Genomic DNA, 12,321 nt, shown 5'->3' with positions numbered 1-12,321 from the left:
GCCTTCTTTGTTGAAGTCCTAGGACAGTGTGACTCCACAGCATAGAGATATGTACATTTACTAACTCAATTCCATGTGCCTATCATCATGAAGGAAAACAGAACCTAGGAGCCTGGCCTCTGCAGGGAGAGGGTGTGTGCTCCACCAGCAAGCTGTTAGAGATGAGCTCTGGGCGCACATGGAGGATCACCATGTCTACATATTGAGAGGCCAAGGTTTCTGGTGATAGCAGAACATCCTTCACCTGTCACTCAGCATCTGGTCAGTGCAGTGAGAGAAGTCACCAGTGAGAGAAGTGTCCAGGGACTGTTGGACTCAGCAGGCTCATCTGTTCAGGAAGCCTTTTGCTCTTTTTTGTGCTCAGGAGAATGGCCTTGTTTTCTTTTGTCTCCTGAACAGATTGCCAATCTTTGTGCTGAAGAAGCAGCAGCCCAGGAGCAAACAGGTCAAGTGGAAGAGTGCCTCAAGGTCAACCTGCTCAAGATCAAAACAGAAATGTGTAAAAAGGTAACCATCATCACCTTTTTTTCTCTGCTTTTGCTTCCCCTCCACCCTTCTTTGAATCAGAATCTTGCTGTGTTTCCCAGGCTGACCTCAAACTCCTGGGCTCAGGCAGTCCTCCTGCCTCAGCCTCCACCGTAGCTGAGACTACAAACACTCTACTGAGCCTGGCTTTGCTCCCCTTTTTCTCTTCTTTTAATGTTATGGTCTGTACTCCTTAGTAACAAGATTGGAACTCTAAGCCTTCCATCACAGCATTCTATGTGTTTCGTAAAACTTTAAACCTGGTCCTTGACCATTATCTCCTTTAACTTTAATATTCTTTCACATACACTAATTATTTGTAAATATGCCTCATCTTGCAGCTAGACCATTGTGTTTTTTTAATGTATTTTTTTTTAGTTTTTGATGGACCTTTATTTTATTTATTTGTTTATATGCAATGCTGAGAATCGAACCCAATGTGTCACACATGCTAGGTAAGTGTTTCACCACTGAGCCACAACTCCAGCCCACTAGACCATTATTTAAAGGCACCCTGAACAAAACAAAATGTTAGTACCATTTTATCGTTTCACACTCATGACAATCAATGAAACAAAGTATCTAATTCATTTAAGAAATGTCACCTTATTAGCAGGGTGCAGTGGTACACTTCAGTAATCCCAGCAATGCAGGTGGATGGCAAGTGCAAAGTCAGCTTGGACAACTTATCAAGACCCTGTCTCAAAATAAACTAGAAAGGCTGGAATTGTGGCTCAGTGGTAGAACACTTACCTAGCATGTGTGAGGTACTGGGTTCAGTTATCAGTGTTGCATATAAATAACTGAATAAAATACAGGTCCATTAATATCTAAAAAAAAAATTGTTTTTAATAAATACAGTAGAAAGGGTAGGGAATATAGCTCAGTGGTAGAGCATTAGCCTAGCCTGTGCAAGCATTGGGTTCAATTCCCTGTACCAAAAAATACTAACAATCAAATTATGCCTTCTAAGCATACATTATCTTGCAACACGGAAAATGCAATTTAGCAGACTAGACCATTTAACAAGAGCCTGTCTCAGTTTCACAAAAGGGTTACAGATGCTTTCAGGGATAAAGCATTTGTCTAACAAGCCCAAGACCCTGGGTCCAATCCCTGGTACTGCCCAGAAAAGGGCAAAGGAATTAATGTGTTTGACCTTTAAAAAAAAAATTAATCTTGTTTAAAAGAAACTTTTATTGATGTCATTGTTGAGTCATTAAGAATGTTGTTTACATCTGCCTAAAATGTTTGATTCCACATGTTCTAAAAAATGGTAGGAGCTGGTTAAAAACTTAACTTTTCCTGCCGGGCATGGTGGCGCATGCCTGTGATCCCAGTGGCTCAGGAGGCTGAGACAGGAGGATATCGAGTTCAAAGCTAGCCTCAGCAACAGTGAGGCACTAAGCAACTCAATGAAACCCTGTCTCTAAAAAAAAAAAAAATACAAAATAGGCCTGGGGGTGTGGCTCAGTGATCAAGTGCCCCTGAGTTCAGTTCCCAGAACCAAACAACCAAACAAAAAAGTTTTCCTTTGACTCCTTTGTCATCAAATGATCTCGTATAACTTTGGGCAGGATTATTTAGTTTTGTGTTATTGTCTTATAGAACTGTAGTCTTCCCATTGAGAACAAACTAAATTTTATTAAGAAAACATTTCTAAGGGCTGGGGTTGTGGCTCAGCAGTAGAGCACTCGCCTAGCGTGTGTGTGAGGCTCTGGGTTCGATCCTCAGCACACATAAAAATAAATAAATAAAATAAAAAGGTATTGTGTCCAATTACAATTGAAAAATATAAAAAAAGAAAGAAAGAAAGAAGACATTTCCGAAGTTGGGATGCAGCTCAGTGGTAGAGCATTTTCGTAGCATGTGCATGGCCCTGAGTTCAATCCCCAGCACCACAAAGGAAGGCATTTCTGGCCCATCTTTCCTCCTGTCTATAATTTCATCATGCATAAATGGAGCATCTGTAGAGTTGATATTAGTTCTAATAAAGTGTTTACATTGCTGTTGCTCAGGATAGTAATGAATTCAGATAATTCCTCTTGCAGTAAAAGTAATATTCTGTCCATTCTTTTTTCCTTTTGGGAATGATAGAGGTAAAAGTGGAATATTTTATAAACAAATTGACCCATATTTGGGAATTTTTATATAGCCTATTATGCTGATTTTTACATTTCATGGTTTTTTTTCCTGATTTCCCAAAGTTAACCGAATAATTATATAACACCAATAAAAACACTACCATTTAGGTACTTTAAAATTATATAGCCAGGAGCTGGGGTTGTGGCTCAGTGGTAGAATGCCCGCCTAGCACGTGTGAGGTCCTGGGTTCAATCCTCAGCACCACATATAATGAATAAGTAAAATAAAGTTTAAAATATATATATATATATATATATATATATATATATATATATATATATAGAGAGAGAGAGAGAGAGAGAGAGAGAGAGAGAGAGAGAGACAGAGAGAGAGACAGAGAGAGAGACAGGGACAGGCACGGTGGCACCTATAATTCTAGCTACTCTGTGGCTAAAGTAGAAAGATTATAAGTTCAAGGCCAGCCTGGGCAACTTAGTGAGACCCTGTCTCAAAATGAAAAATAAAAAAGTCTAGGGATGTAATTCAGTGATAGGTGACTTGCCTAGCATGCACTAGGCCCCAGGTTCAATCCCCAGTGCTACAAAAATGCTGAGGATAATGATGATATCGATGATGATGATGACGATGACGACAATGATAATGGTAATGATGATACTGTAGTATACCAGAATGCCAAGAACCCATAGCTAATTTTCCAAGCATGTGTAGTTCCCAGCTTTCCATAGCATATATTGAATCTCTCAGAGGGGTTAGTGAATTAAATTGGATGCCATGAATTTGCATTCTGTACATTATTGCCACATTGCCACCTATCCCATGTTTATAGACAACAAGTCTAATGCATTTTCTTTATAAAAGTTCTCTCTGTAATTCCCTTCCCTTTCTAGGAAGTGTTAAACATGCTGAAGGAAAGCAAGGCAGACATCTTTGTGGACCCAGTTCTTCACACAGCATGTGCCCTGGACATTAAACACCACTGTGCAGCCATCACCCCTGGCCGTGGGCGTCGTAAGTCACTGAATTCACTTTGGCCCTTTCTGAACTCACTTGGGAGAAGCAAAGGCTCAATTTCAGCCGTCAGTTGCTCCTACTCTGTTCTGTGGCTACAGCCTAACCATAGAAATATCCCTCAGGAGCAAGGTTGATGCCTTTGTGGCATAATGAATTTAGGAATAATCCTGAAGATTTGAGCTGATCTAACCATGGGCAGAGCTAAAGATCTAGTGAAAGGGGTGTTAAGTAATTTATCACAGAAGCAAAAGTTAAGCCATCATCATGGTTCTCTTACCCAAACAAGGCTTCCCCAAGGGCCACAGTGGGCACAGTAGGCAGGTTCTGTGTAAGGCTGGAACCTGGCAGGTGTAAGTTTGTTTCTAAACCAGGAATACCCAGTAAAAATTGGAGTGATCTTAAGAGAGATTCTGGACAGCCACCCTGCGAGTTACATCCCATCCTCGCCATGCTGGATCTTGGGTCAAGTTTCCTAGAATGGATTTGACTTTATTGAACCTGAAGATCTAAATTCTCTGGTGGTTGGATATCCATCCCCTGGCTTTATAGAAATGTTACTGTTCTGTGTAGTTGCAGACTTTTTCTTACCTGTTTTCTCTCACAGAAATGTCCTGCCTAATGGAGGCCCTGGAGGATAAGCGGGTGAGATTACAGCCTGAGTGCAAAAAGCGCCTCAATGACCGGATTGAAATGTGGAGTTATGCTGCAAAGGTAAAGACCTAGTGGAGTTCCAGAGTGACCATCTCTTCTGTCCATTTCCAGACGCTCTGAGGTATTTCCCTGGTGGTCTTGTCCTTGCTGGAAGACTAGCAGTAGGTATATTTGAGTGAGCCTTTAAAACTTCTTGACTGCTCATGAACCCAAAGCCATCTTATTCCTTTGGACTAGTTCTGTAAGACTTTGCCAGCACCACCAATTGCTTATAGCCCACCGCTGAAAAGTGAGCCACCCAAAGAGAAAAGGAACATCATGCCCATGGGAAAAGAAAGAAATCCAAAAGTCTTAAATCTCATTTTTTAAAGATTTACACAGTCTTTGGAAGAAAGTATTATGTGAGACCAGGGCTCAGCTGGCCTGGGACACAGAAGGATGAGATGAAGAGAGGCTTTGGGATGAATAGGGTACCCCAGTAGGGGGATCTGGAAGAGAAGAGAGCTCCCTCCAGAAGTACAGCTCAGTAAGAAGAGTGAAAGTGTTTCTCACATATATGTTGCTTTATAATTTATAAAATGTTTTGATGGCTATTACTTCATATGAACCTCAGATTCCAACGAGGTAAGTAGAATGATTATTTTATCACTTTATGGTGGAAGATACTGACTTCAGAGATTATGACTTGTCCAAACTGCCTCAGGTTTCTCAATCCATGCTTTTATATTGACCCACACTGGAGTAAACTTTCCTAGTGACCTTAGGTTGAGACAGTGACCACAGGATCTCCTCTCCTTCTTGACCAGTTTCGCCTGGTCACCCATCTGCTTAAAGGTCAAGGTTGAACACGCTGGATGCAGTGGTACACCCCTGTAGTCCCAGATGCTCAGAAGCCTGAGGCAGCAGGATCCCTTGAGCCCAGGAATTTGAAGCCAGCCTGGGCCATGTAGTAGGACCCTGGTCTCAAAAAAAAGGTCAAGGGTAACAAGGCAGGAGTGAACCCGCAAAGAAAGTCTGCATACCTGGTCGGAAGGGAAATGCCCGGGTGGGATCATGTTTGTCACAGCAGTCTATCTTCATTCCTCCCAAGGGAAAAAAGTCATTGTGAAGCCCTCAGTCAGATAGAGCACCCACCATTCGGTCCATTTTTCCCTCACTGGCTTCTGCTCCTTTGAGCTGTTTCACATTGCCTCAGAGTGACTCACTGCTCGTTTGGCAAATGTGGGTGCTCAAATCTCATAAATCCCATGCCTCCCTGCTCTGTTCTGTGTACACGAGGTGAACATAGGAGCAGCACAGAGAGCCAGGTTGAGACTCAGAGAACATCTACATGTACACACGGAGAACCTTCTGGTCCTGATTGTGTTGTAGCAGGCTATCATAGAGTGCATTATTGAAAACAGTGGAAATGGAGGGTGAATAGTAGTGAAGCCAGGTGCACACCTGTAATCCTTTACTCTGGAGGCTGAGGTAGGAGGATCGCAAGTCTGAGGCCAGCCTGGGCAACTTAATGAGACCCTGTCTCAAAAGGGCTGGGGCTGTAGCTCAGTGGTAGAGTGCCCCTGGGTTCAATCCTTAGTACCAAAAAAGGGTGCCCATGACTGGTGCTTGGTGAATACATGATGTCATCGTGTTGTTGTATCTTGTTTTTGATGTGGGCGATGCTTGTTTTCTAATGGTGAGTAAAGTCAATATAGAGAAATAGCATATAACAAAATCTCAAGTTTTGTCTTTGTTTTCAAAAAGGGAGCAACATGATAAAGAGTAGAAATCAAAATATATAAGAATCCATAGCTTTGTGCAAGTCATATCTAACCCTGAGCCGCTGGGTTTTCATTTTTAATATAGGAGCTATGAGATTTGCTGGTAAAATACACAGAGCTCTTGCCCAGACTGACATGGACGAGTCCACAGTGCAAGAGGCTGGCTGTTAATGTACCAGCAGTGGAGGTCACTATGGAGAAATTGGGGGTGATCTCCTCTCTTTGTAACTTTATGTGTCTGAATTTTGTGCAGTGGATATATGTAGTTCTATGATAAGGGGGAAACATTCTATCTATGTGTTGATTTTTGTCTCCTTCCCTAAAAGAAAAGACATAAATTAAACTAGGAATTGTGGGAGCAAGTTAGACTTAGCACCATAGCCATCCAGCTCTGCCTCTAGGGTCACGCTCTTATCTCCTTCCAGGTGGCCCCAGCAGACGGCTTCTCTGATCTCGCCATGCAAGTGATGACCTCCCCATCGAAGAACTACATCCTCTCTGTGATCAGTGGGAGCATCTGTATATTGTTCCTGATTGGCCTGATGTGTGGACGGATCACCAAGCGAGTGACACGAGAGCTCAAAGACAGGTAGAGCCTCCTTGACCACCAAAGGAACTACCTGCCCAGTGCCCAGTCTGTACAGCCTCCTGTATAGTGTACCCTCACCTCGCCCTTCTAAGAGGTGGCACCATCACCCACGATAGCGCAGCAGCAGGTGCCCACTGCATTGTCCCGTCCAGACCTGGCTACGTCCACGGTATTTTCCTCCGCCGCTGTCTGCAGCATCAGCAACTGGCCGCTTTGGTGGTTGCCATTGTTGGCATACTTGGGTTTACCTGCCTGTAGACATGTCTCTGTACCAACAGGACTACCGACACTTCCAGAACCAACTCACCTGACCTGCAACTCAAAACACTTTTTTTAAAAAAACCGCCAAAAAAAAAGGGGGGGGGGAGAAATTTTTAAAGAAAGAAAAAAATGTACATAGTAACACATGTCCTCCTCCAGTTTTGACTTGGACCACAGGGTTATTTCTTCCCTGTAACTGTGTCAGACAAAGGCAGGACTAGGAGGGGATGCATACCCCAGCACGCCATCACTGAGAGTCTGGCTCATCTCCCAGAAGCACCTTTGGGCTGGATCAGGGCAAAGACTTCACCAGGGACTGGAAAACCACTAACCAGCCTCTGTGGGGCCTGTGGCTTCTGCTGAAGCAGTGATACCTTCCAGCTCCCGCCCAAAATGAACTGCAACTAGTTAAGTCCCACAGCTAGGGTGTTTCTGTGATCTCCTCACCCGGTGCAGTCAGCCATGAGCCTTGGGGAGGGCAGCTCTTCTGGGACAGAGGTCCGTGAAGCAGGACAGTCCACTGATCTGCACTGGGAGGCTGGATTCTGAGTCTACACAGCAGGACTCCATCATCTTTCTTCTCCAGGATGGTGTGGACTATCACGTCTATGTTGGCCCTGCCGAGGGTACGGTCACTTCAGAAGTTCTCTTCTTCTCCAGGAGACAGTGACTGAGGAGAGGGGTATACTGGGGTAGGCAGCAGAGCAGGAAGGAAGAACAGAGGTCTGACTCACTTGGCTTTATTTTTCAGGCTACAATACAGGTCAGAGACAATGACCTATAAAGATTTAGCAAGGCCTCAGGATGTGACTGGCCATCCAGCCTGACCTTTCTGCACGCTCCAGGTGAATTTCCCAGACAAGCTCCTCCGTGCCTCTGCGTGAAGGGGTGTGGAAAGTGATTACATTAAAAGATGGAGATTTTCTCCGTTCTTTTTTCTGTCCATTTGCTGTGTGTTCCCGCTATAGTAGGCACTGGCTAAATGTGGTCTTTTGGTGATTCATCAGCTTTCTAAAGCTTTATGGGAACAACACTGCTGGCTGTTCTCCCTTGTTGCTCCAGCGTGGAGATGTAGGTGTGGGGCAGAGGAGGAGAAGCCCAGGCGTCGAGGTTCAGCCAGGCTCTCCTTTGATTGAGCTTGGGGCCTGGCGTCACGGTGGCTGTGTAGGAGGGCAGCATGTACAGTAGGAGATATATTTATATAATATATATTTTATTAACCTGTTAGACGTCCACAAAGTATTATAAATCACGTGCCTAAAACTGTCCACATAGACCGAGGCCCCCTGGCATTGCCCTTCCTCCTCCTGCCTCTCCTTCACACTGTTGAGTGCTGCGGTACCTGAGTGACATTGTCTTCCCTGGAGTGTGTTCAGTGCAAGCCGTGTCAGTTGCGGATCAGTCGATCCAGATTATTCCTTGTCTCACTGACTGACATAACATTGGAATACTGTGGTTTTTATCCTTTTCCTTTTCCCTGTTTGCTGCCTTTCCTGGAGGGAGTGGGTTCCAGAAGTCGCTGTAAGTTCCCTGCTTAGAGTAATACAAATCTTCAGGGAGTCTGCTGAGCTGCTTTGTCCAGTCCCTCAGTCCTCCTCTTAGTGTCTTCTGATTCTCATCAGCTCTCCTGGGAGTCTTCAGTCTCGTGATTCTTGCGACACCTACTATGTAAGCAGCTGCCACCCCTACATGCTGCCGACAAAGCTGAGTTGGTCAGAGGGTCCCTCCCTCTCTAGGAACTGGGGCTTGATATCCAGAACTGGGACCATCCCATGGGAACGCAGGTCTCCAGTGCACGTCAGCATGGTTTGCAGGACAGGGGTTAGTATTCGCCATTAGACTGGGGTGGGGAGTATCATTCCCATCCCTGCAGCTTCCTTCCCAATATATGGAAAACATCCTTGTGGTTCTAGTGCATCTCAGTATTCTTTGTGAACTGACAGAAAATCCCATTAATTGTCTGCAGCAGATTTGGAGGTCTGATGAGTTTGGCTCTTTAAATATTTGTTATTTTTAGAACTGTCCAGAATAAGGCCAGGCATGGTGGTAAATGCCCATAATCCCATGTACTAGAAGGCTGAGGTGGGAGGATCACAAGTTCAGGGGGCTAGCTGGAGCAGCTTATCAAGACCCCATCTCGAAAATGGAAAAGGCTACAGTGTAGCTCAGTGATGGAGCTCTTGCCTAGCCTGTTTGAGTCCCTGAGTTCAATCCCCAGTAGTATTTAAAAAGAGGGAGAAAGAGTAACTCTGCTGGTGTCTTCAGCTGCTTGTTTCAAGGGAGTCTTCACCATTCTCCTTGGAGTGGTTTTCTGTGCCTGGCTCTTGAGAGTCCCATACCCAGTCTTGAGCAAGTTTTTCTAAGCCCAGGGAACCCAATGCCATCTGCATTGGCAGCCTACTCACCCACTCTGTACTTTTTTTGGCTTAATAGCAAGTTGTAAGACACCCTGGGGTGCATCATGGGTATGAATCAGGTAGTTGAAGCTAGTCAAGAAGAGGAACCCAGGCCCTACTACAGGAGCCGGCAATGAACTCTGGCCTTTCTCTCTTCTGACATAGAGCCCACAAACAAGCATGTAAAAAGCAGAATGTTTGGGACAAGGTTTCAGGCACTTGATAAATTACAGCAGCCAGGTCTCACCAGCATCTCACTCTTGGACACAGTGCTCCAGCCCTCTTGAGACTCCAGGACCCAGGTTCCTGGGCTAGAGGCACTGTGGTTGGGAGGTCAGAGATCTGGACAGAAAGCCAAACAAGATCTGCACCTTCTAAGACTTTATCCCACAGAAGGAGAGCTCCATGCCTGGGATACTTCTTTATCTTGGTGTGTCCCTGGACTTATCTGCTGTTGCTGCTGTCCCAAGGCTGGTCTGCTGGCAGGGAGCACTGACAGAGGAGCCATACCAAAGGCTTGGGTGCCCTCTGGGGAAAGCCCTCATTCCCTACACTCCCAGGAGACCCTCTGGTTCCCTGCTCTAGCCCCAGTTCTGTGGATCCAGTTGATTTGTCTGAGCCAGTGCTAGTGTGTCCTTAGAAGCTGGGGGTCTTGAGGGCTGTGGAGGAGCTAATGTTTATGAGCTGGTGCTGCTGGGAACTCGCTGCAGCACCCTGGTGGTCTCATCTTAGGCTTACTTTCTTGTGCGGCCCAGCAGGCTGGAGGACATGGGGAAGAGACTGCTTTCCTAGGAGATGTGGCAGAAAGAGATTAAAATTCCATGTCGTCCTGCTTCCCGGGGTCAACTGATAGAAGAATCCAACGGCAAGGATGCTGACATTTATATTTTATTAGACAGATTGGTAAGGAAATTATGTGGCTAATGTCCCTCAACCTTCACAAGAGAATATTCACTCTTGTACGTCATTGTGACTTTTGGAACTATCCCCATCCTCTCCACCTTCAGGATAATAATACCACTTCTGTCCAAACGATCTCCCTAGTATGAGTCATGGGGGCACTTCCTGGGTCTCCTTTCCTAGCTGGTCTTAAGTCCCTCCGAGATAAGACCTTCTCCTGCCCCATCACAAAACAAGCCTTCTCCACATGTGATGGATCTCAGTATCTCAATAAAAGGATGAGAAAAGCTAGCTGGACTGGAGCCCTCAGAAGTCATCCATTCCAGCCTGGCACCAGTACCCCCAAATTGTGATCATGGAATCAAAAGAAGAATGTGGCTTTTTAATTTTGTGTATTTTGAAATGTTAACTTATACTTTAGCTTCTTAGGAGTTTTACAAAACTCAACTCCATGCCCTTCGATTGCTCACTATTTGAGCACACCGAAGTAGTTTTACAATGTACAGCGCCCTAGTGTCCTTAGTTCTGTTGTGGATTCACGTTACTTCTCTCCTGTCACCTCTCCATCACTTGGCTTTGATTCCCAACGGTACTTTGACAGGATCTTGTGCCTGGCCTTCCCCCTATCCATTTGTGTTTGATTTGCCATCCATCTAACTACACTCCCCCTTTGTCCCTCTACCAGAGAGGACCAGGCTACCTGTAAGGGCAGTCAGGTTTGAAGACGAGTCTCCCTTCTTACCCAGACCTCATACAACATGTGAATCTTAAACCCAGACTGCACTTCAGGCTCACATTCCTCCCAAGCCATCTAGTGAGTCTGATGCGGGGACCTAGGGACTGTTTTGTTACCTGGAGCACAAAGATGGATCAGTCAGCAGATTGGTGGTGATGAGGTCCTGATGGGGGTCTCTTCTTCCCTCCTCTCCTCTGCAACCCACCAGGACACTAGGCCCTGCACAGTGGAGAGATCTTCCCAGGCAAGGAAGTGGTGTGGACAGTGCCTGTGTTGTGTTTGCCTTCCCCGCAGCATAGGGCTGACATCTGGACCTCCCTCTGCCGGGCAACAGGTGGTTGGAACAGGTACCCAGATCACACTAGTGCACTGCGCAGCAAGCTTCCCAAGTGGCTGCCTCCAGCTCAAAGCCCCCAGCTCAGTCCTGGCAGGACAGGCTGCACAGCAGTCCTGTGTGAAATCTTAGGCCTCTTGACTTTTTTTTTTTTTTTTTCTCCTTGAAAGAAAAGTACAATTAACAAGCCTCTTTTGTAAATGGGTTTCCTTTCTATGTATAAAATCCCAGCAGTTCCTTGTTTTTACATGTTCATGCTGTGTAATTTTGAGATGTTACTGAGATTCTGAACATAGTGTGCATTTTTTTCTGTACAGATGAAACAGGAGAATTTAATAAAGAGTTTGCAGGTTTGTACTTGTTAAATCTTCTCTGTGGTGACTGGGAGAAATCTCCAAGTGTTCAGAGGTGTCAGCAATGACTGAATTGCCAGTGAGGTCCTCAGGTCACAGCCGAGGGCCCACCAGAGTAGGATTGCAAGATGTTCGAAGAGAAGGGACCTCTGTTCCTGTTCTCTCTATGCCAGGACAGGGCTGAGAGTCACATCTGGAGTTTTCAGGCTGATGAGTGCAAAATTACCCATTCCCATGATGTGATTAAGGCCTTTTCCTGGGGCACAGCCCTGGAACCTCTCCTTGAGGTGCTTCACATAGATGGCTGGTCCTGCAAGTGGTGCCTGGGCTCAGCTCTGCCACTGACTGCCCCTTCTGCTCAGTCCTGCCCCTACCCAAAGCCCCGCCCTGTGTCCGTGGCCTTCCCTGGATGCCCTTCCTGGGCATTTCCTTCTATTCCACTCTCAGCAAAGCTGATTTGCATCTGGGTGTTAAAAGTTAAAAGCTTAGGGATCCCTCTCTTGGGCCCCCCTTCCCCTTTAGAAGCATTGCTTTCTCTCTATTACTCTGATAAATCCTGTTACTTTGCTGGGGGGCAGGGCGGTGGAGGGGGCTTAATGGCACACACTTGTAATCCCAGGGACTCTGGAGGATCTCCAGTTCAAAGCCAGCCTCAGCAATTTAGCAAAATCCTGTCTCAAAAAGGGCTGAGGATGT

The 12,321-nt window shown here is 45.6% G+C and overlaps 1 protein-coding gene across 2 annotated transcripts in view; it reads left to right on the top strand.

Moving 5' to 3' along the window:
• The window catches only part of Glg1 (golgi glycoprotein 1), a 117,032-nt gene extending 107,996 nt beyond the window's left edge, over positions 1–9,036 (top strand). Inside the window, exons 23-27 of one of the 2 annotated variants that reach the window (XM_077793392.1) lie at positions 400–507; positions 3,519–3,639; positions 4,247–4,353; positions 6,482–6,645; positions 7,658–9,036. In XM_077793392.1, coding sequence (XP_077649518.1) covers positions 400–507; positions 3,519–3,639; positions 4,247–4,353; positions 6,482–6,645; positions 7,658–7,733 — 576 coding nt within the window. In that variant the 3' untranslated portion in view covers positions 7,734–9,036. Of the gene's footprint in view, positions 1–399; positions 508–3,518; positions 3,640–4,246; positions 4,354–6,481 lie in introns of both variants that reach the window. The other variant, XM_026399295.2, reaches the window with a different exon arrangement.
• The last annotated feature ends 3,285 nt before the right edge of the window (positions 9,037–12,321 follow it).

This window comes from Urocitellus parryii, chromosome 15 (genome assembly GCF_045843805.1).
Source record: "Urocitellus parryii isolate mUroPar1 chromosome 15, mUroPar1.hap1, whole genome shotgun sequence".
NCBI classification, from domain to species: Eukaryota; Metazoa; Chordata; class Mammalia; order Rodentia; family Sciuridae; genus Urocitellus; species Urocitellus parryii.
The sequence above is the reverse complement of the archived record's forward strand: the minus strand, read 5'-3'. Positions and strand labels throughout refer to the sequence as shown.